At 38.5% G+C, this 20,464-nt stretch overlaps 1 protein-coding gene across 2 annotated transcripts; it reads left to right on the forward strand.

The window, feature by feature from the left end:
- The first annotated feature begins 208 nt into the window (after positions 1-208).
- SUB1 (SUB1 regulator of transcription) lies at positions 209-12,609 on the forward strand. 2 transcript variants are annotated; one of them, XM_068176582.1, is made up of 5 exons: positions 209-297; positions 2,200-2,272; positions 3,701-3,820; positions 9,560-9,668; positions 12,361-12,609. In XM_068176582.1, the coding sequence occupies exons 2-5, from the start codon at positions 2,201-2,203 to the stop codon at positions 12,438-12,440; spliced, it is 381 nt and encodes a 126-aa protein (XP_068032683.1). In that variant the 5' UTR covers positions 209-297; position 2,200; the 3' UTR covers positions 12,441-12,609. The 2 variants fall into 2 exon arrangements, with proteins under 2 accessions (XP_068032683.1, XP_068032684.1); XM_068176583.1 differs by lacking the exon at positions 209-297 and adding an exon at positions 1,074-1,214.
- Positions 12,610-20,464: the final 7,855 nt, after the last annotated feature.

A 20,464-nucleotide genomic window follows, 5' to 3' on the forward strand; every position in this document is an offset into this window, starting at 1 on the left:
CAGGCACAGGGTAGGATTCTTGGGGTGTCCTGTGCAGGGCCAGGAGTTCGAGTCGATGTCCTCTGTGGGTCTCTGCCAACTCGGGATTTTTTGCGATCCTGTAAAAATCTCCTTTCCAGCACTATGATCCCTACCCCACCCCAGGGGAGGCGAGAACGAGCGACGACGGGGACAAAGGGCCGCGTCCCCTTTAAAGCCGCCCCCCGCCGCCCCACGTGAGCGGCCCGGGGCGGGCGTTCCGAGCCGCGTCAGTTCCGCCTGTGTCGCGCTGCGGAGGAGCCACGCGCGGAGTAGGACGTGAGTGCTGGGTTCCCTCGCGCGCCCCCGCCACGCCGCCATTTTCTCCCGCACGCCCCTTCCCACAGCCCCCACCGTCACCGCCGCGGCACATCCCGGGCAGCCGCGGACGGGTGGCGCCGAGGCCAGGCTTCCCCTTGTTCCTCGAGTGCCTGCGGTGCCCAGCGGGAGGGATACCCCGCTATGGGGCGGGAGGAGGAGCCGCCGCTGCCCAGGGGAGCTGCCATGTTGGGGGGCACAGAGTCCGATAGAGGGATAAGATGGCGCCTGGCCGCGCTAACCCCCGCGTCGCGGGCCGGGGGTAGACCTGGCGCGCTGGCGACCCCTGGCCCGCTGTTTTCCGTGCTGGCCTTTTCCTCCGCCCCGCCACGGTTAACCCGCAGTCCCTTCGCCGCCGCCTTGCCACGGGAAGACTCGGGCGCTCTCGCCTTCATCCTTATTCGGGGCTCGACTCTTATCCTCGGGGAGCGACACGAGCCGTGGAAAAGAGGAATAGGGGAGGAAAATGGCGGCTGGGATCCGCCTACCTGGAGTTCCCGACTCGTCTTCCTTTCCTTACCTTTCCCCGCTCTCCCTAGGCCTGGCTCATCCCATCCCTCTGGCCGGCGCTGCGGTGTCTCCTCACGCTCGGCCTCTCCCGGGGGGCACCAACCACCCCACATCCCTTTTTCCTCCGGTTTCCGCCCACACCTTCCTCCATGTTGTCCCTTTCTACGTCCCATGCGGACCCCGGGGTCATCCCCCGAAACATCGTTTGGCTCGCCGACTCATTGTCGTCCCTTTGCTTATTTTCACATTGTCCCATTCCAACGCTCCTTTGCCTCCATCCTAGAGCGTGGCTTGTGTATGCTTCCTTACACCCTGTGTCCTGTGTAGTGCTGCAGCTTTCGTCCTTGTGCTACAAGCTATCACCACAGGTCCTGCCCTGCTTAGCACTACGTTGATCCATTAGCATTATTTGGACTTTGGTTTGATTATTTTGTTTAATTGGTTTGGGTTTTTTTTTTTAATTTGCATATGTGGTTTTTGTTTTTTTTTTTAACTGCCCGTTTAAGTATGCTGTTACTCCTTTTTTTTTTTTCCTGACATACACTGTAATACTATCTTGGCCTTTCCTACCTGAGGTTTGTATTGTACAGTTTCAGGGATGCTAAATTTTATTCTAAAAGACCAAATGAGCTGTATATTTGTTACAAAAAGTTTCTAGCAGCAGGGAAGATGTGTAACCGCTATATCTAACCACATGTTTGCATACTAGGGTGACGTGCAAGGACACCTGGCAGCACGCATTCAAGGAATGCTGAATGTCTGGTGAATTAATAGTCTCCAGTGACTGTTGTGTTGAAGTTGCAGTGAAAATATTAATTGCAGTGCTGTAACTCTCTGTAAGTGAGGTGTATTTCAGACTGTTAGATTATAGGTGGGAGCTTGTGCGTCATGTGTGTGACAATTTTGCAGCATGTTGGTTCTAAATCCAACTGGGTGAAGTGCCCGTGCCAGAGTATAGATACTGCTTGAGTGTTAATAATTCATGTTTGTGGATGTAATAGAAAGGATTCAGCTGGAGGACACTATTGTACTGTGGGTTTTGCCATGTCCAGGGATATATGAAAATTGTGAAAAATCATTCTGCTGTAGACAGTTCGGAAGCCAAACCACTGCATTTAATGTGCTCTAAATGTGTTTTAATGCAGTTGCAGCAAAAAGAGGAAGAGATATAAGAGGGAAGAGAGCTTGATATTGCATCTGCAGTGCGTATCAAAGCTTAAATGAAAAGGCAGGAAAATCTTTAGGAGGGCTTGAAGAAGATGAGCCAGTACAAACAGGTTTGAAGATTGCTTTCCAGTCAAAATGGAATGTCATTCCTTATATAGTGTTTTCATGTTATTTTTCTTTTCCCAGAATGCCTAAATCAAAGGAACTTGTATCTTCAAGCTCATCTGCCAGCGATTCAGATAGTGAAGTTGACAAAAAGGTGAACAATACATACAATTCATTACTGTATTAACTCTTTTGTTTCAGGCTGGGGTTAAGAAATTAGGCGAGCATTATGCCACAACATGCATGTCATTCCATATGATTTATCAGACTTAGAAGAAACTTTCTCTTCCACCCACCTCAACAACTACAACAACAAAAACCAAACAACCCACCTTCCAAGTGTGGGTGGATTGCATAATTTTTTCCCTGAAGAAAAGTTTTTTTCTTTAGTTGCACTTTGTTTTCTTCATGCCATTCCATATGATAATTGCAAATGCCCTGTGATTCTTTGCTGTTTTGTGGCAAGCTTCTGGACGCTTCTGTATCAACTGCTCTGGTGGCAAGAATTTGAAATTGAGAACATGCCTACAGTCACCCTCTGCCATTTTAATATATGGATTGCTTCTCCATAACAAAAATCTGCACTTGCCCTGTGCTCCTTGTGTCACTTGCTTACTTTGTTTGCATGAGTTTTTTTCTCTGCTTCATTTTTTTATTTGCTGTTAAACCATCTGCTAGTTTCTCACCTAAAAGCTGAGCCAACCTGAGTGTCTTTGAGTTGATAAATATTAAGATGACTGTTTTAAATGTATAAATCAAATGTTCCTACTTAACTTAAATAGTTATTTAAGTTAGACATATTTATAGATGCACCAATCACTTTGAACAAAAGCAAGATTATTCTAGAAATCAAAGTGATTTAGAAAAAATTAGTTAATTTATCTTTTTTAAGAAATGCTAGGTGGTAACACAGACACCAGGTCTTTCGGCATAGTATGCTACATTGAGAGATCTGGTCTCCTATTTCTACATGAGTAGAAATAGTAACTTTGTAGCTTCTTTGTGTAATCTGATTTACAGGTGATATTGTCTGAATGCTTTAAAAAGTTGCATAATTTATCATGCTGTGAGCAGCGATTAGATGCTTATTAAAAACACAATTGTCTGGGAGAGGTGGTTTCCAGATTTATCATCATACTAATTATCTTAATAAATAATCTTTCCAGATTATTGATTATCTTATCTATGTGGTTTTTGGGTTTTTTGGAGGTGTTGCAAGCTGTTCTGTACTTTTTGTTCCATTTAGTGGAGAAGAGGATGCCATTTCCATCAGACTTAAATTTTTTATTAAAACTACTGAACCGACAGTGTTACTGTGCAGAAAGAGAAGGATTTTAGAATTGTATTTTGATCTGATTAAATTCTCTTGAAAGCCAAAATATTACTTCACTGAGAACAGAATCAGGCTCATTTTGAAGTTTTTAAATTCCAGTCTAAATGTACAGTATTGAATTTCTGCCTTCACAGCAACAAGGTGATAAAGTGCATGGCTTGATAGTAGGCTGTGACTTATGATGTAAACTTATGTGTAGCATACAGAGTGACCGTGGCTCATGCTTTTCTTTTTTTATTTTGCTCCAAGGCAAAGCAGAAAAAGCAAGTAACTCCAGAAAAACCTGTAAAGAAACAAAAGACTGGTGAAAGTTCAAAAGGTGCAGCTTCTTCTAAGCAAAGCAGTAACAGAGATGAGAATATGTTTCAGGTAAAATTGATGACTCATAGAGCCTGGTTAAGGTAACATGTTACATCATATGTTGTATAAATTTTATGAGGTGATCTGAACTTTCTGACAATGTATTGCTTGGCCTCCTGAATCCTTGGCCGAAGGGGATTATGATGCAGGTGTTCAGATGAGATGCTGAGAAAAGCCTGGTTAGGTTTCAACAGAGTAAAAGAATCTGAGTTGTATCAATTGATCTAATTGATAAATAAATACAGCACTTAGCATCAGTATACTTGGAATATTAGATCAGGTTTGTCTTTACATGGAAATGTTTTTTTAATTAGGACTGTTGAAAAATATCTTCTTGGAAACCAAAATGTGGACTCCTCGTTCCTATTTAACTAGGTCAAGGGCAGCTTGGCCTCCTGTGGTATTACAGCATCTTGGAATAAGTTTTGTTTGTTCCTTTATGTTACGATGTAGGGTCTTATCACTAAACATCCGTAAAGATAGTAACTTGTGGTATTGCCTTGTTTTTAAGATGGGATTAATGTTTTTTTTTCAGTAGAAAGATGCATTTTTGAATTCAGGGCATTGCAGTTCCCAGGATTAGCTGAGGCGGTGGCAGTGTGTGCTGAGGGTTGATACACAGCTCAGAATTAGCTATTTTGGGGGTGTGGATCAAGATCTATGAAAGGTCTCTGACTAGTGGGCTGGAAAGGAACATAAATTCTTGAGGCTTTTATTCTCAGGTTTGTGAAAGGGTATGGGAAAGGTGCCTAGTGAGATGACCCAAGTGCAGAGTAATATAAATGAAATGGTTCTGGGCTGTAGCCATGTGAAGTAGTACAGGGGAAGAAAAGTCTGTTCTAGAGAGAATACCTGCTTAACTGATACTGTTATACAGGGCAGCTATTTTTAGTGTCTGAGTTATTACTTTTCCAATTATGTTTAGAAGGGAGACTTCACTTGAAGGCTGAGTCTGGACTTCTGTATTGAAGGAAGTGTATCATATTTTTAGTTCTGCTTGGGCGTACTTTGAACCCTGTAGGAAAAATGAAATAATGAATTCTATAACTTAGGAGGTGAACTGCAGGTAGAACTCCAAAGAACTATGTATAACCTTAATGCTATGTTTGTAGTAAGTTCAGAAATTCCAGCCTTGGAGAAAACTTCAAAATTTTTTGTGCCTCTGATGCAAAACCACACCCAGATCCTTTCAAATAAAAGTGCAAATATGCATGCTCTGGTTTCTTGAAACCTCTTCGACCTAAGATAATAAAAAGTTACTAAAAACAGACAGTAGAAGACTCATATTACTCTGATAAGAACAGGGTTCTTCTGGTGTTGAGTAGCATACAGATATTTGAATATCACCTTGACCTAAAATATCAGCATTACCCAGTCTGTGCCTGCCTTTGAAGTAATCAACAATAAAATATTTTTTAGATTACTCATTGTGTTATGGTGAAGCATTGTCAGTTTTTGTAGTCTACATCAACTTCTGTGCAGTAACTAACATGCAGATGTTAAACTATAGAAATAAAACTACATTGGGTCTGAGGATACTCCCCCTTCTCCCCCCCTGCCCAGGAGGGCATGCTCGTTAATTTTTTAAATATAGTTTTGTTTGTTCTAGGCCTCTTAGTGATACTAGAAACCATTCTGATGAGTTTCTTTCTCATGGCAGTAAAATGATCTCTGATGTGGAAGTGACTTTGCAGTATAGGTTTACAAGAGTGGCTTCAGCTGATGGAAATCAGGCTGTAAAGCATTCATAGGATAGTCACAAGTTCTGTGGTGTCCATATTGTGTGTGGGAGTGGCTGCAGATGATGTGAAACCAAGAGTCTTCTTGTTCTACACCCTCAGGCTGTGTTCTTGAAGCATACAGATTCCCTTAATATAGAGTTCATTGTGACTCCTCTAGTCAGAAAATTCATAATTTTCATAAATATGTACCTTTTATATTTTTGTTTGAAATTGTTGGTGTAATGGTTTTTTTGCAACTACTTACAAAGAATAGTGTTAATGGAAGTAGAAGACAATTTGTTCAATGTGAGAGACAAGGTGCAATCCATGTATTTGCCTGTGTTGGCCTTAGGTTTTACAGGGAACTTGGTATACTCTTCAACTGGATGAAGGATTTGTGTGCTGTTAGGTTGCAGAATTTATGTTATTCCCATGGGTCATGTATTACTCGAGGCCCTAAGGACAGGCATTATTTGTGTTAATGTGGAAGGGTTTAGCCTTGATGCATTAGATTCCTGTCTGTGGCTTCAAGCCAACCTGAGCTTGGCAGCATGTGCTTTGGTAAGTTTGACTAATCCTATCATCTACCTATGCGGATTTGGTTAAGGTTTGTCAGGATTCATTAATGGCTACCCAGAGCAGAGCCACATTGCATGATGGTGCATTTGACTGAAATTGTTATTTCAGAAATTGTCTCTGTGTTGTCCCATCGACCTCCCAACCCTTTTTTTGTGGCTTTTTTTTTTTTGAATTTTCACCATATATGGGCTTTGATTTTTTAGAAGTTCTTTGATTTTTTTTCCGGTATAATTCCCCAGTGTCCTTATCATAGACTCCTGAAAGAAGGTAAACATAGAAATTTATGATGGTCTGAAACTATGATTGGTTTAGCACACTAATTATGAAACATAGGTGGTCACTGATGCATTTCACAATTTGCTTCATTGCAGATGTCACTGTTTACAGGAGTCTTGTGCTCCTTACACATGGTTATTGGCTAGGGAAGAGAGAGAGTTTTTTGCTGTTTATGCTTGCACTGTGGGTGTACAGTTTAATCCAGAGAAACTGAAAACAGGAAAAAGGATGAAGAAGGTGCTTGCTGAAACTCAGAGGACGTCTGCTTGTATATCTTGGAAAGGAATAGAGATACATTCCAGTGCTTTTTATTCTAATAAGTAGAAACCTGCAAATTATGGTTTTAATGTTTACTGATTTATGTAAGTCAATAGAGTAATATAATTTTAAGGATCTATACTACTTAATAAAAGGTGTAGGAACTTCTCTCTTAAGGTTGAACTGCACTCAGCTATAAACCATGATAACTGCCATGATTTAACCCCAGCCAGCAGCCAAGCCCCAGGCAGCCACTCGCTCACATCCCCACCCATTCCAGCTTTTACCCATTGGAAGGGTAAAAGCTGGAAGACTCAAGGCTTGAGATTAAGACAGTTTAATAGGGAAAAGAGAAGCCACAAATGCAAGCAAAACAAGGAGTTAATTCATCACTTCTCCTGGGCAGGCAGGAGTTCAGCCATCTCCAGGAGAGCAGTGCCCATCACATCTAAATGTCACTTGGGAAGACAAATGTCATCATGGGAAACATGCCCCCTTCCCTTTTCTTCCCTCCACTTTATACCCTGAAGGTGATGTCACACGGTCTGGAATATGCCTTTGGTCAGTTGGGGTCGCCTTTCCCAGCTGTCCCTCCTCCCACTGTCCCAAGCACCCCCAGCTTCCCTGCCAGCGTGGCAGTCTGAGAAGCAGAGAAGGCTTTGGCTGTGTGTAAGCTCTGCTCAGCAGTAACTAAAACATCTCTGTGTTACCATCACTGTGTTCAGCACAAAGCTAAAACACAGCCACATATCAGCCAATGTGAAGCAACCCTTAGAATTGCTGCCCTCGTTAGTAGATACCTTCAAATATAATACCTTCAATCACTGAAATTACTCTTCAACGTTATCAGCAGGTGCATGAAAAAAGAATTGTTCAGAAATTAACCTGTACTGGAGTTACAGGTAGCTGAATATCAGGGAACATCATTTTACTTAATTCATGAGTTAAGTGTAGATTTTGTTTGTGTTTTTAAGTGTAGATGTCTGTTGGAACTGTATTTTAGAAGCATGCTTAATAATTTTAGTAGTGGCAGCTTTTGCATTGTTCAACTAAATATCTGAAATCTAATGGTAACATTAATCTGAAATCTAGATGTGATGTGAAATCTAACTTAATTTCAGCATTTACTTAGAGAAATGCTTTTATCTAATATAGACTTAATGATTGAGTGAATGTAAACTTTGCATTATTGCCCCTTGCTGTACTGTAGTTGAATTAAGACATAGAATCTTTCTTATCCTTGAAACTCATATTCTAGACCCTTTTACTGTATTTGCAGCTGTAATGTGCTATATTGAATTAGATTTTATTATGACAAATCTGGAGTTTCATGGCAAGGCACTAATACTCTTCAATAGCCAGGGAAAAAAAAAAAAAAAAGTGCTGGAGAATGCTACTGGATGAAGCTGTTCCTGGAGGTGACCTTAAAAGTTGCTGGAGCCTTAAAGGGTAAAACTAAGAAATATTGTCCATGTAGGCTATTTAGGATATTCTCTGCCAGGAGTGCAGATGGACTTGGGCAGAGTACCAGGTTTGGTCTGAAAGAGCTAAACTGCCATAACGTTATACTTTTATTTTTGAGTTTTAAATCTGTATTGCAGCTTCATAAATTTAAAATACTGTCTTATGAACAGTAATGTCTTAATAATTTTAAAGGATGCTTTGAAGTAGGAAAAGTGCTTCAGACTTACATTATCTTAATTGTTATAAAATCAATTTTAGATGTCGTATAGCATCTGCTGAAAAATAATTCATTTAAGCAAATATAAAGTATTCATGTTTGCATCTATTTTGTGAAATAAGAGCATATGACTTAAATGTCTGTGAATTATTGTAGTTGATTGGAGAGTTCTTCAGTCTTTTGTGTCAAACTTAATGCTAGTGGTTTTGGGCCAGAATTGTAGAGCTCATCCTGAAGTTGTATCAAAATGCAACATGCAGAGGTAAAGGAAGTTGAAATTTTACCTGGAAGGAATATTTTATTTTAAAATTGTGTACTTTAGAATCTGTTCTTTTGTTATATAAAATGTATCCAGAAGGTACTTGCAGAATTCAAAGGATTTCTTAGAATTGCAAGAAGTTTTATTTGATTATGTTTCAGTTATCTAGTTTCTGGTTCTCAGATTCACCTTGTACATGGAATTTATCTGAACAGATAGATTTTTGTCATATTTGGAAAGGTATTGAATAAGCTGAAATACGGAGTGTATTGTGTAGTTGGTGGTATGATTCTTCCCCAGCTTCTCCCCACTCCACCCCCCAAAAAAAGAGATGCCCATGTAATTCAGTTGTGACACTGGTTTGAAAATTAGGGAATTCCAAAATCCAAATTCCATAATTCCATACTGTGCTACATACTGGTAAACTTAAAGGATTTGACTGTTCTTTTGAAGACCTAGTGGTACAGTGAGGTACCTATGAGGACTTGGGAGTGGGCATGGGACAACTGGTGGCTTTCATTTCTATCTCTATTTGCTGTGTTTAAAAAAAAGGGGAGGGTATCACATGTGTACATCTTAATTTGCTTTCTGTAATTCTGGAATGGACTAAAATTAAGATTTAGGAGTAGCGTTCCCTTTTTCTGTCTTTGTTTAGAACTGTTGCAAAGAAAGGAAATACTTTTTTTCAGAAAACAGTAAATTCATGACTTGCTAGAAGCAAGCATGTAAAGAATACAAGTATTTTTATTCTAGGAGAGCTACTTTTGCATTGAGCATTGCCTGCTTGACCAGTTTAAGTCATTACTTATTAGCCTACTGACTACTCTGAATTAAGCTTTTAATCTAGTTGTTTCTGTGGTGTCTTAAAATAAGCTGCAATGTGCAGTGTCACATGTCAGAGTCTAATGCTGCTGGGGAAAGTGAATGCTCTAATATGTAAAATACCTAATAGACCCTTATATGTGTTTTGACAGATTGGCAAAATGAGGTATGTCAGTGTTCGGGACTTTAAAGGGAAAGTCTTAATTGATATTAGAGAATATTGGATGGATCAAGAAGGTGAAATGAAGCCTGGCAGAAAAGGTATTGTTCTGCTTCATGTTACTTTGTATTGAAACATGGTCTGCACTTTACAGTAGAACTTCCTATATAATATTTTCCTCCTTTGTTGCTGCATGATACTTTTGAGTATTATTTTTACTTTCTTATGATTTGTGTTTTTACAAAGGATTAGTTTTATCTGTGCGTTATGGATAAAATCTTAAGTGAGTCTGTTTTCCTAAAGAGATCCTCCATGATATATGAAAATCAAGATCTCAAATACAGCAAATTTTGTAGGGGAGTTATAAACATATTTATACCATTGCCATATTTCTTCCCCCTGCCATCCCCTTGATTAACTTAATGAACTGAATTTCTTTTTATGGTTGGGTTTCTCATTTCAGAATTAGCTGAAAATATTTAATAATATTTTTATAAAATTTTAATTTTGTTCTTCACTTTCTACTAAATTTTAGATTAAAACAACCTAAACATTTAATGTGACTAATTATGAAAAAAATCTATAAAAAATCTTTTAGCAGAAGGGGAAATATCTCAAGTGTCCAAGTTTGTAATCTGTAGCACAGCACAAGCCATTGTACTTCTAGTTGCTACTTGCACAGTTGCCTTTCATGGCAAGGCTTCACTGTGTACCATTTTCAAAACTTCCTCATCTCAAGATGGGTTCTGCAGTTGCAGTGGTGGTGCTGTGCTTAATGTTACATTGCTTCTCTTTGAAAAGCCTACTTTTTATCCATTTTTATATATAACCATTTTTTTATATATATCACTGAAAGGTAAGTATGAAATGTTCTGCCCTGGAGATTTGTAGAACCACGGAATGGTTTGAGTTTTAAGGGACCTTGAAGTTCACCTCGTTCAGCTCCAGTCCCTGCTGTGGGCAGGAACACCTTCCATTAGACCAGATTGCTCAGAGCCTCATCCAGCCTGGCCTTGAACACTTCCAGGGATGGGTCATCCACAGCTTCTTTGGGCAACCTGTGCCAGTGCATCATCACACTCACATTACAGAATTTCTTCCTAATACCCACTCTAAATCCACCTACTTCCAGTGTGAAACCATTCCTCCCTGTTCTGTCACTATATGCTGTTGCAAAAAGTCCTTCCGCAGCCTCATATACTAGCAGGCTGCTAAGTTTGAAGAAATCTAATGTACAATCACAGTAAGGTTTGTTACATTCTTCCGATATGTTCAGGAGCAACTCAGTAAGCAGTCATTTAGAAAGTTTGAGAAGCATTTTCAACATTTCTTAAATAACCACTGAGAATAGGTTTGCATTAACAGGTATATTGGTGCTCTACAGGAAAATTGCTGGTTTTGGATTTGCTGCTAGTTAACGAAAAAGGTTACTCTAAGGACTTCATGTTCTGTGTTTCAAGGTAGAATTCAATAGTATATGCTCTTGGAATGGCAAACAACAACAGGATTTGATGGGTGGGCTGAGTGACAAAAATGACATGATGTAGATATCAATGCAGCAAAAGAGTCTGAACTTAATTATGATAAAAAAATAATCTGATAAAATATGTGAGTCTAATTCCTTGATGCAATCATAAGCTGCTTATCTATCCTGAAACCAGTATAAGCAGTCAGAATTTTGTAATATAACAAAAATAAACCCAGCAGTTTAAATTACAGTCAGTGTCTTAAACAGCAGGTCTGAATTTTGTTCGGTTCATCTGGTCTGTGGTTGAGGGATATCTTCATGACATTTAATCCCATAATAATGGTTAGCACAATGGAAGACTGTTTAGAGAAGCCCCATGTACGCTACTTGCTGTTTTAAATTGTGGTGGTGCTCTGATAAGACAGTGATGGAAGAGAAGAAAAAAGGCTATGGGCTCCAAAGATGGAATTCAAAGTTTCAGCTGTTTTCAGGTCCTGCTCTACCTTCAGGGAGAAAGCAATGAAGGAAAACTATCACTGGGAGTGAAGAGTAGGAATAATTAGTTGGAAGAGCTTGACAGGAGAAAGTATGAGATGACTGGGAGCCCTGGGAGCCTGCATTTTCACAGAGTGGGTGTAGAAATCTTTGGGTAAGAATGAGTGGACCAAAGCACAAATGAAACATGTGCCTGTACTCAAGCTTGAGGGGAAGATGAGATAAAATTTAGAACTGAAATGATAGTTTGTGGGGTACTGAATGATTATTGGTTGAATGTCACTAGAAATTGTAGAGAACTTGAAGTAAAAACTAACTTTGGTGTTGGTTTGTGAGTGCTAGGGAGTCTCTCCAAAAGGTTACTTAGAACACCTGTTATTTGTAGTGCTTTAAGAAACAAAAGAGGGAAAAGCCTCCCCAGAATTACAGTCCTGGAAAAGTGCACAGGAGACCTGTGCACCTGTCTGCATAGGTACAGCTTTTAAGAGCCAACAGGAATATAAATGATTTCCTACTTACCGCCCAGGACATTTGTACTGCTTTCTGTCAAGGCCAGAGTTATATTTCACTTCTTGTGTTCAGCCTAGTACTTGTACAGTCGTGTTACACGCATTTTCTTTGTAAACTTGTCTAGAAATAACCTGAAGTTCAGTTGAAGCATTGGAAGTGGGTAGTTTCACTTTGTAATTAAGATGGTTGTTGAAGTAACTCAAGTATTAATATTATAACATAGACTTAGTGTATGAAAGCAGCCTTTATGAATAGTTGCACAAGATCCTGCACCACAATTTTCTTTTTGTCTTTAAGTGTTTATTTTTAATGCTTTTCAGGTATTTCTTTAAATCCAGAACAGTGGAACCAGCTGAAGGAACAGATTTCTGATATTGATGATGCAGTAAGAAAACTCTAAAGACAGAGCCATACAAAAACTTATATCATTTAATTGTTTTAAGCAGTCTTTTTACATTGGTTTTAGTTTTCTAAAATATTGTTTTCCAAGCTATTGTATATTTGGATTGCAAAACAATTTGTAAGAGGAATACTTTTTTTATGTGCATTAAAAGTGTATTCTGAGTGAGGCTATTTGTGTATACTTTACTAAAAGGAATTGTGTTGCTTTCAGCCCATGTAAAATAAACAAATTAAGTAATATGTAAAGCATACTTGTTTATGGCCTTTTGATTGAAGGTGTTTGCTGAAAAGGCCACCTAATAGCTGTAGTTGTTTTCATTTTAGTTCAGTTTACAGTAAATATTTATGTGTTATATGAGGGGATTTCTTGAAATATCTCAATTTCACTTTTTCTTTCATTCAATTTTCTTTGGTATTGCCCTGCAGCTTTCTGCTTTAAGACTTAATACAAACACTGAATACTTGGAAAAACACGTTTTTGTAGATAATTTTCAATACTGTATTTGCTAATTTACCCTGTTTATTCAGATGTTAACAGTCTTGAACATAAAGCTTTTTTTTTGCATTACTTGCATGAAGCATTATGCTAAACAATAACACTTCAAAACAAAACACATGCTCTCTCTTCCCATTTTTCTATAACTTGCTTGACCTAGAAAATACAAGTAGCCTTTTTTTGGACTTCAGATGTGAACCATTAACTTCTACAGTAATAGACATATACCTCAGAGTAAGACAGTATTTAAAGGTTCCAAATGTGATTATTAGTTAGAACACTCTTCAAGGTTTCCATTAAATTCATTCTGGAACACATAGTAACCAGTTATTCTATGGAAAAGGAGTGGTTTACCTGTCTGTAGGGTTTTTGTTCATTTGTATTGCATAAACAATGATACTTAAATTAGACTGCAACACAGATTTAACAATCAAACAGGGTTAAAACTGCTGCAGCCCAAATGTCTGTCTGTTGTCTTTGTGCCTCACACACGCTGAAGCTCGGGATGCTTCCTGTGGCTCACGTGTGCACAGCTGGTTTATCTTGGTGCAGAGGCAGTTAGTGCGCATGGGGAGCTTAACTCGGTACACGGTGGACCATGACCCAGCGAGCTTGGCTGGTCAACCCTGGTACCCTGGTCAGAAAAACCTCTGCGCCATGGAAACTCTGTTACACAAGATGCTGCCCTAGAGGAAGGGCTTCTGGGTGACACGGAGTCACAAACAATGGAAGGGAGAATGTGATGGAGAACTTGGAGATGTGAGGGGCACACCAGGGTGGAAGTTAATGGTGCAAGATCAAAGTTTGCTGGCACAATAAAACTACAGTGAAGAAATGGAAGCAGAATTGGAGGAGTTCATTTTCTGACATAATAAAGCAAAGCAAGAAGATAAAACAACTTCATGAAAAAGGACATTTCAAAACTGGTGAATGTCCAACTTAATTAGTTTGTGTAATTTTCCCATTTGATGATAATATAGTCTCTAAATTTTGTATAGATAAATAAGATTTACTGTTTGTTTAGTTACAGAACATTTTGATATAGTTGTTTATATTGCAGACATGATTGTAAGTGCCATATGCTGTCTGTTTATGTGCTGCAGAGTTCATAATTCAATGCAAATAGGTATTAAAGGCTGAGGAAGAGAGACTTCATCAAATTAAGTGCATGTTACTTATTTTAAGTATGTTGCATATCTTCACCTGCTTTTTAACTTACCCGTTGTTGACATATTACAAATAAAATTAAGGTCTGTCTTTGTATAGCTGAAGAAATCTTAAGTTTTTAAGAACTGTTAGCGGGTAAATAAAAGGGTGAAGAGATGTTTGTGGTAGCAGATGTGGTTTTGGGCACAGCATTCTTTTTTGAGTGACTCTTGACAACATGTAGGGCTATTTGGACCAAATTGAATAAATACGAAATAGCTGCTAAAGTTTCATAGATGAGTAAAATAAGTTGCTTCAGATCCCTATAGACAGGTTCTAGGTGGTTTTTATTGCAATATATATATATATATATATATATATATATATATATATAATGTGATTTTGTTCCTTTAAGTCTGAAGATTTGCAACCAGATTTTGTGCATTTTACCTCAGAACTTTGAAGTGGTTACTTCAAAGTGCACGGTTATATTAGAGGGAAGATTGTCCTTAGTTTGCTGTGCTAATAAGGTCAATTGTGTTCAGGAAGGTGGGAAATTAAAATCATTCATTTGGGGAGATTGAGTAAAAAGGTTTAATATAGTGATTAGAGTTCATGTGGAAATTGATGGTAGAGGTATTCAAAGAAATTAGAATTTGTTAACCACGAACCATGAGTTATTAACAGGTATCAAAAGAGACAAGTCAGTTTCACAAATGAACTCAAAATTGGATGACTTGATCAGGTGACTGATGTGCTTGTAAGATGGTAATATGCAAGTAACCTCAATAAAAGTGTGACACATTTAGTATTATTTTGAAATAAATGCTAGTGATTTGTCATGTAATCATCTGTAGCTTCTTTTAATTTGAGAAGAAAATTCAAATCTTTTTTGACTAAAGATTATTTTTTGCAGACAGTGTTAGCTAGGATATGTGTTGAAGTGTCCATGGAAGAAAATTGCATGTATGACGAAGCTGTCTAATGCAAGATAAAAGCACTGCTTCCTCTCCCATTTAGGTGATGAAAGAAACATTTGATTCTTGGTGTTTATGCAGGGCATATTAGCAATATGTTTTATAAATTAAGCCTTCTGTGGAGCTTAGGGGAAAAAACACATCACAGAGCTGCCAAAGTACTGTATGTGTGATAATCAAACTGTCATGTACCATGTTGCTCGTATGTAGAGATGTTCATTTTGAAAATAAACAAATGCAGTACTAATTTTGGTATTTCTTCTAAAGAAAACGGCCCTGGTTATGTACGTATGTGATCTGTTAGCAAAAAAAAAGTTGATGATTGTAATTCTGGTAATTCAAATGTCTTACTGTTAGCTGTGTGGAATGTTTCATGTTTTGTTCTGGTGGTGTCCAATGCAAAGAGGCCACTGGAAATAGAGCCCTTCAACTGTAATTACCTTAATGTTAAAATAAAAAATGGTTAAATGGCATATGTGTAATAACAGTTTGAACACTTGGAAATAAAAAAAGTTCTGTTGACATGGTGTTATTTTTTAATGGAATTTTAGCTGCACTATAACGTTACGGTACTTGCTGTTTGTTTCTTGCAGCTGTTGTAATTTGGAAATTTGAAAACTTGATTTTCTTGTATTTGGTCTGTGTTTGCAGATAGGAAACTGTGTAGCCCAGAGGGATAGAAATATTTCACTAGGATAAGAAAAACAACTATCATGTAAATACAGAAGCAGCAGATAACAAACACATTTTCAAGTATCAGCTAGGGGGAAAGTGCCTGGTAAGTTGTTACTGTTATGAGATTGGCTGATTATCTTTTTTCAGTGGAGTTTCTCTTTGACTGTAAATGTTGTCACAGATACGGTAGAAAAATCTCATGCATTTATTGTCATTGGTCAGTTATGTCTGCATAGGTTTCTTCAGGAGGGTTATTTATTTTTAGCACACTTGAAATAACTGATCTGTAGGGAGTGTATTAATTAGTGGACTGTAGCCTTGAACCTAACAGAGTTTTCTTCAAGTAATTTTGCATAGTTTAGCCACAGAAACAGAAGTTACTCTGGCTCAAAGAGAAGAAATGGTGTGAGGAGTTGATGGAGGGTCATCATGTCCTCTTAATCACTGCCTTCCCCTTGCTGATGTGGTTCATCTATGTAGCTCCAGTGGCTGTGCAGGGAAGAGCATTCCAATAGGCACTGGTTGTCCTGTGGAATCAAGGCTGTATGTCCCCTGCTTGCAGTTACATAGAAGTGTGAAAACATCTGCTGAGAAACTGAAGTAAATGGTCCTTGGCTTAACGATGGTTTGTCAGGGAAGCTTAATTCTGTCATGTGAGCAGATGGACATGCTGCCAGTCATGGGGGTACTCTAGGAGCCTGGCATCTGTGCCTTTGTTATCGCACGTGATTTAACGAAAATTTAATAATTTTTTATAAGATCTGCCTGATTTTTTTTGTACTTCCTTTCTGGTTTCAGTGATTTCATGTAATTATCATTGATCAGATGTCAAATGAGGTAGGGATTGAGGTTGTATTGAGGACTCAGGTTTTTAAAAGTTACCTGTTAGTAGGAGACAGGTTCTCAGTCCTAAATTTAAAGGAGCTTGCTGTAGAACTGAAAGCTGGTGCAGTTAACAAACTGTTCTAGGAAATCTCTAGCTGTATTTGATAAGGCTAAAAAAGAAAAACATGTCTGCTTGGTCAGCATGCCTAGTAGACTGCTGTTAGTTATCAGCACTCACTTGGGAAGGAAATAATGAGATGAAAACTGTTGGAAGTAAAGAAATTGTAAGACTTTACATAACCCTGTTCACTCATGTTATCTAAAAGAGCTGTTTCACACCTTAAGAAATCAAATACTTAATGCTTTCACTAATAGCCCAATGTGTCAGGATGATTTTTACACTGTTGAAAACAAAGCTTAGTTCATCTTCGTTCATCTTAAACCTCAGTTTATCTGTTCACTAAAATACCCTCACACCCCAGATCTGAGACAGAGATGGATGATGGTATATTAAGAGCAAATTTGAGGTTGTCATTACCCTAACAACTGGCTGCTTGATATTAAAGCTAGGCAGTGTATATTGCAATAATACTTTTCAGTGTGTTTGTGGCATTGATTTTATGTAACCTTTAAAGGTTTTTGCTAGCTGTATCAATGTAAAACAGCTTTGCTGTTTCCTGTGCATTACATTTGACATCCCTTACTGAGATCTGCAGCTCCTTTTGTATTTCGTTTACTGTATTCTGAGTGGAATCATCCATCTGCATCTTGGAACACAGGTATCTCTGGCTGAACTCATGCTATCACAAGACAAGGAGCATCTCAAAGATTGTATCCTAGTGATAATTGGCAGATAAAGCTGCTATTGCTAATAAAGGTCAATTAATGTGTGTATGTATAAATTTTAGTACTGTGATAAAGTATACTTAATTACTCATGGCAACATGCATACTTCCCAAAGGAAGTAATTTTCTTCGTACTTGGATTATTGTCTGCAGTGAAAGTAGTGGACAAATGCTTTTCCCCCTGAAGTGGTCATGAACAGCTTGGAGAATACCAGTGAGATAGTTCCTGGGGAAAAAGTGCTGAGAGCTGTCACATGGATGGATATCCTTGCCATGAGTGAGGGTGATTGTAATTGCAATGGTTTGGTCAATGGAAAGAAAACGTGTATGTGGGTTGCCTCAAAAGTTCCTAAAGTGACCCATAGTACAGGAGTATCTTTTATGATGAAACGACTGCCCTCCTGTCCAAAGAAACATTTGAACAATATTAATTTGCCACAGGCCTGTTTCTATATAACCCTTTTTTTTTTTTTTTTTTTTTTTTGTTGTTGTTCTTCAGAGATTTGTCAGCCTATGTGGTATAGTCCCCTTTCAGTAGGAGGAGAGCTAGTAACATAACAATTACTCTGTTAATAGTAATGTGCCTTTCATCTATCCAAACAATCAGTTGTAACAGGAGAATATTTATGGCTTATCTGTTAAAATGCTTGGGAACAAACATTTTGGGGTTTGGGGAAAATTTTGTAAACAAGTTATCTAGATATTTCTATCACTCCTATAAATGTGTTTATGACTTGGTGTTTTTATTTTGTGGCACTTTATTTCAGGAGATTGAACTTTTTCCCTTTTGATCCTTAAGGAGCTATGAAAATCCTTATTTTTAATGTACTGCAGTTTCGGATTTTGAAAATCAGCTTGCAGAGGTCATGCTTGAATGCATTTTCTATTAGATTACTAGATTGTTACCTGCCTGAGACTGCTTTGTAGTCTGAGTAACTGTTGAAGAGAGTCTGTTAAACTGCAAGCTTGTGGTAATGCCATGTGAGAAGGTGAGGAGAGGAAAATGCGCAGATAAAGAAATTATTCTTCAGAACCTTTTAGAACATGATCTGGAAACAGTATGTTTGCATTTTGAAGGTAAAAACTAACCCCAAAACCACTAAAAAGCATTCCACTTAAATTTGAAACTGCTTCTGTTCAAACACAAGTTCATCAAATGTACCCTTTTTATTAAATGTTATTGAAAAACCTAATAGCAATATTTGAAGAAATATTCAAAGAAATCTTCATAGATTAACACTTCATTTACCAATACAAAATTCTTAGAGCTGAGTGAATTTATACCAAGATATAATTTTTAACTGACTTTGTGGTTTTGACACTTTGAAACAATTATTTTAACTAAACAGGTAAATTTCTAGGAAGCTTTGTGAGGACTTTGAAGCTTTTCACAAGTGGAGGTCATGTCCTTGGTTGAAGGAAGAGACCTGTTAGCTTCTTGTGTGGAAATTTTGGGTCAAAGTGGCTGCTGAGTCCTCTGGGCGAGGAGTTTGATCTGCCTTAGGTCAGTATCACCTCAAAGCCTTGGTAGTTATTGGTCTGGTGTATCAAATGAAGGGTACAACAGACTTGTTTTAAGAATTTTTTGTGTATTCCACAAAAGTAAAATTTGCATGGATATTTAGCATTATTAATTAAACATTCTTTTTTGTCTTCAGGAGGATTGAGATGAGCACTTAAATCAAGAAATTTCTAATTCTGCAATTGATAGTATAGTTTAGATAATGTTCAGATGTATTTTGCATTTGGTTTCTGCTTTAGTCATTGTACTTTCATAGGCATCATTGATCAGTACAGCATTTAGGATGGTAGTCCTCATGCAAGGGAGGGGAATACTTTTCTATTTCCAAACAGATCTTTTTTTTCATTACGGATCTTTTGAATGCAGGATGTATGGAAAATGTAGGGAAGTGTAATGAAATAACTCATATCACTGCTTTTCACTTCAATGTATGCAAGATCTGAATTGAAAACCTTCATATAAAAGAGCATGACAACCTGTTGGCAAATCTTCAGCAGTGAATGTAACAGTTCAGAGAAGTGAGATTTTTTTATTTTTCCTGGATAAACCTCAATAATGACTTTTGAGTAACTTATATTTTCTCTGACAAATATTCAGACAAACATCTGTATAAGGGGATACTACATGCAAGTTTTGTGCTGGCAGCAATACTTAATGTGGCAGATATGTGTACTGGTGAGGTTGGTGATGGGCTTGAGCAGTGCCTTGGCTCAGGCATCGCCCACGAGCCGGCCGGGCTGATCCCACCGAGAGCCATGCGAGGCCGCATCTCCTCAGGGACCGAGGCTCCTGGGCCATGTCTTGTCAGGACATAACAGCAGCAGCCCGAGCTGGGACCCGACAAAGCTAAAGCTGCCACAGCCACGCAGGTGCACAAGCGCCAGGGCAGGGCTTGGCTGCAAGTCCCTGACCCTGCCCTCCGAGTGCCTGTGGCCGCCTCCAGCCACTGAGCTCTGCTGCTCTCACGCTGCCGGGCCCTGACGTCCCTGGCAGCAGGGACAGCTCTCCAGGTCACTCCTCAGGGCTGAGAGACTCTTTACCTGTGTCTGATCTCTACAGTAAGGTGAGGAGCATTTTATTTTCAGCCTAAAGGTATATTGTGTGCTAGTGATGTTTGTAAATATCCATCTCTTTATTTGTTTCAATATCTACTTATTTATTAAAAGTGTGTTAAATAGTACAGTGTTTGACAGCTGTCTGAATTGCTAAGTCATCTTCTAGGACTTTGTCAGATCACCCATTAATTACCCTCAAGTGATCACTTAATCACATTTGATTACTGTCTATAGTCAATCATCAATTACATATCATTTGATCATAATTAAATCATTAATCAAATTCTTTTAATTAACAACTCAACAGTGACTTGATAAATCACTAGTGATGCCTAGGTGTCACTCCATGCACTTGGATTTCTTGGCTGTGGAGTTGTAGAGTAGAAAATATCATTTCAAGTATTTGTTGTAGAACTGACAGCTATTTGTGTATGGCTTGTAGTAATACTGCATTACTGTGTAGGAAAGTGTCTCTAAACAT

The sequence above is a fragment of the Anomalospiza imberbis genome, chromosome Z (assembly GCF_031753505.1).
Source record: "Anomalospiza imberbis isolate Cuckoo-Finch-1a 21T00152 chromosome Z, ASM3175350v1, whole genome shotgun sequence".
NCBI classification, from domain to species: domain Eukaryota; kingdom Metazoa; phylum Chordata; class Aves; order Passeriformes; family Viduidae; genus Anomalospiza; species Anomalospiza imberbis.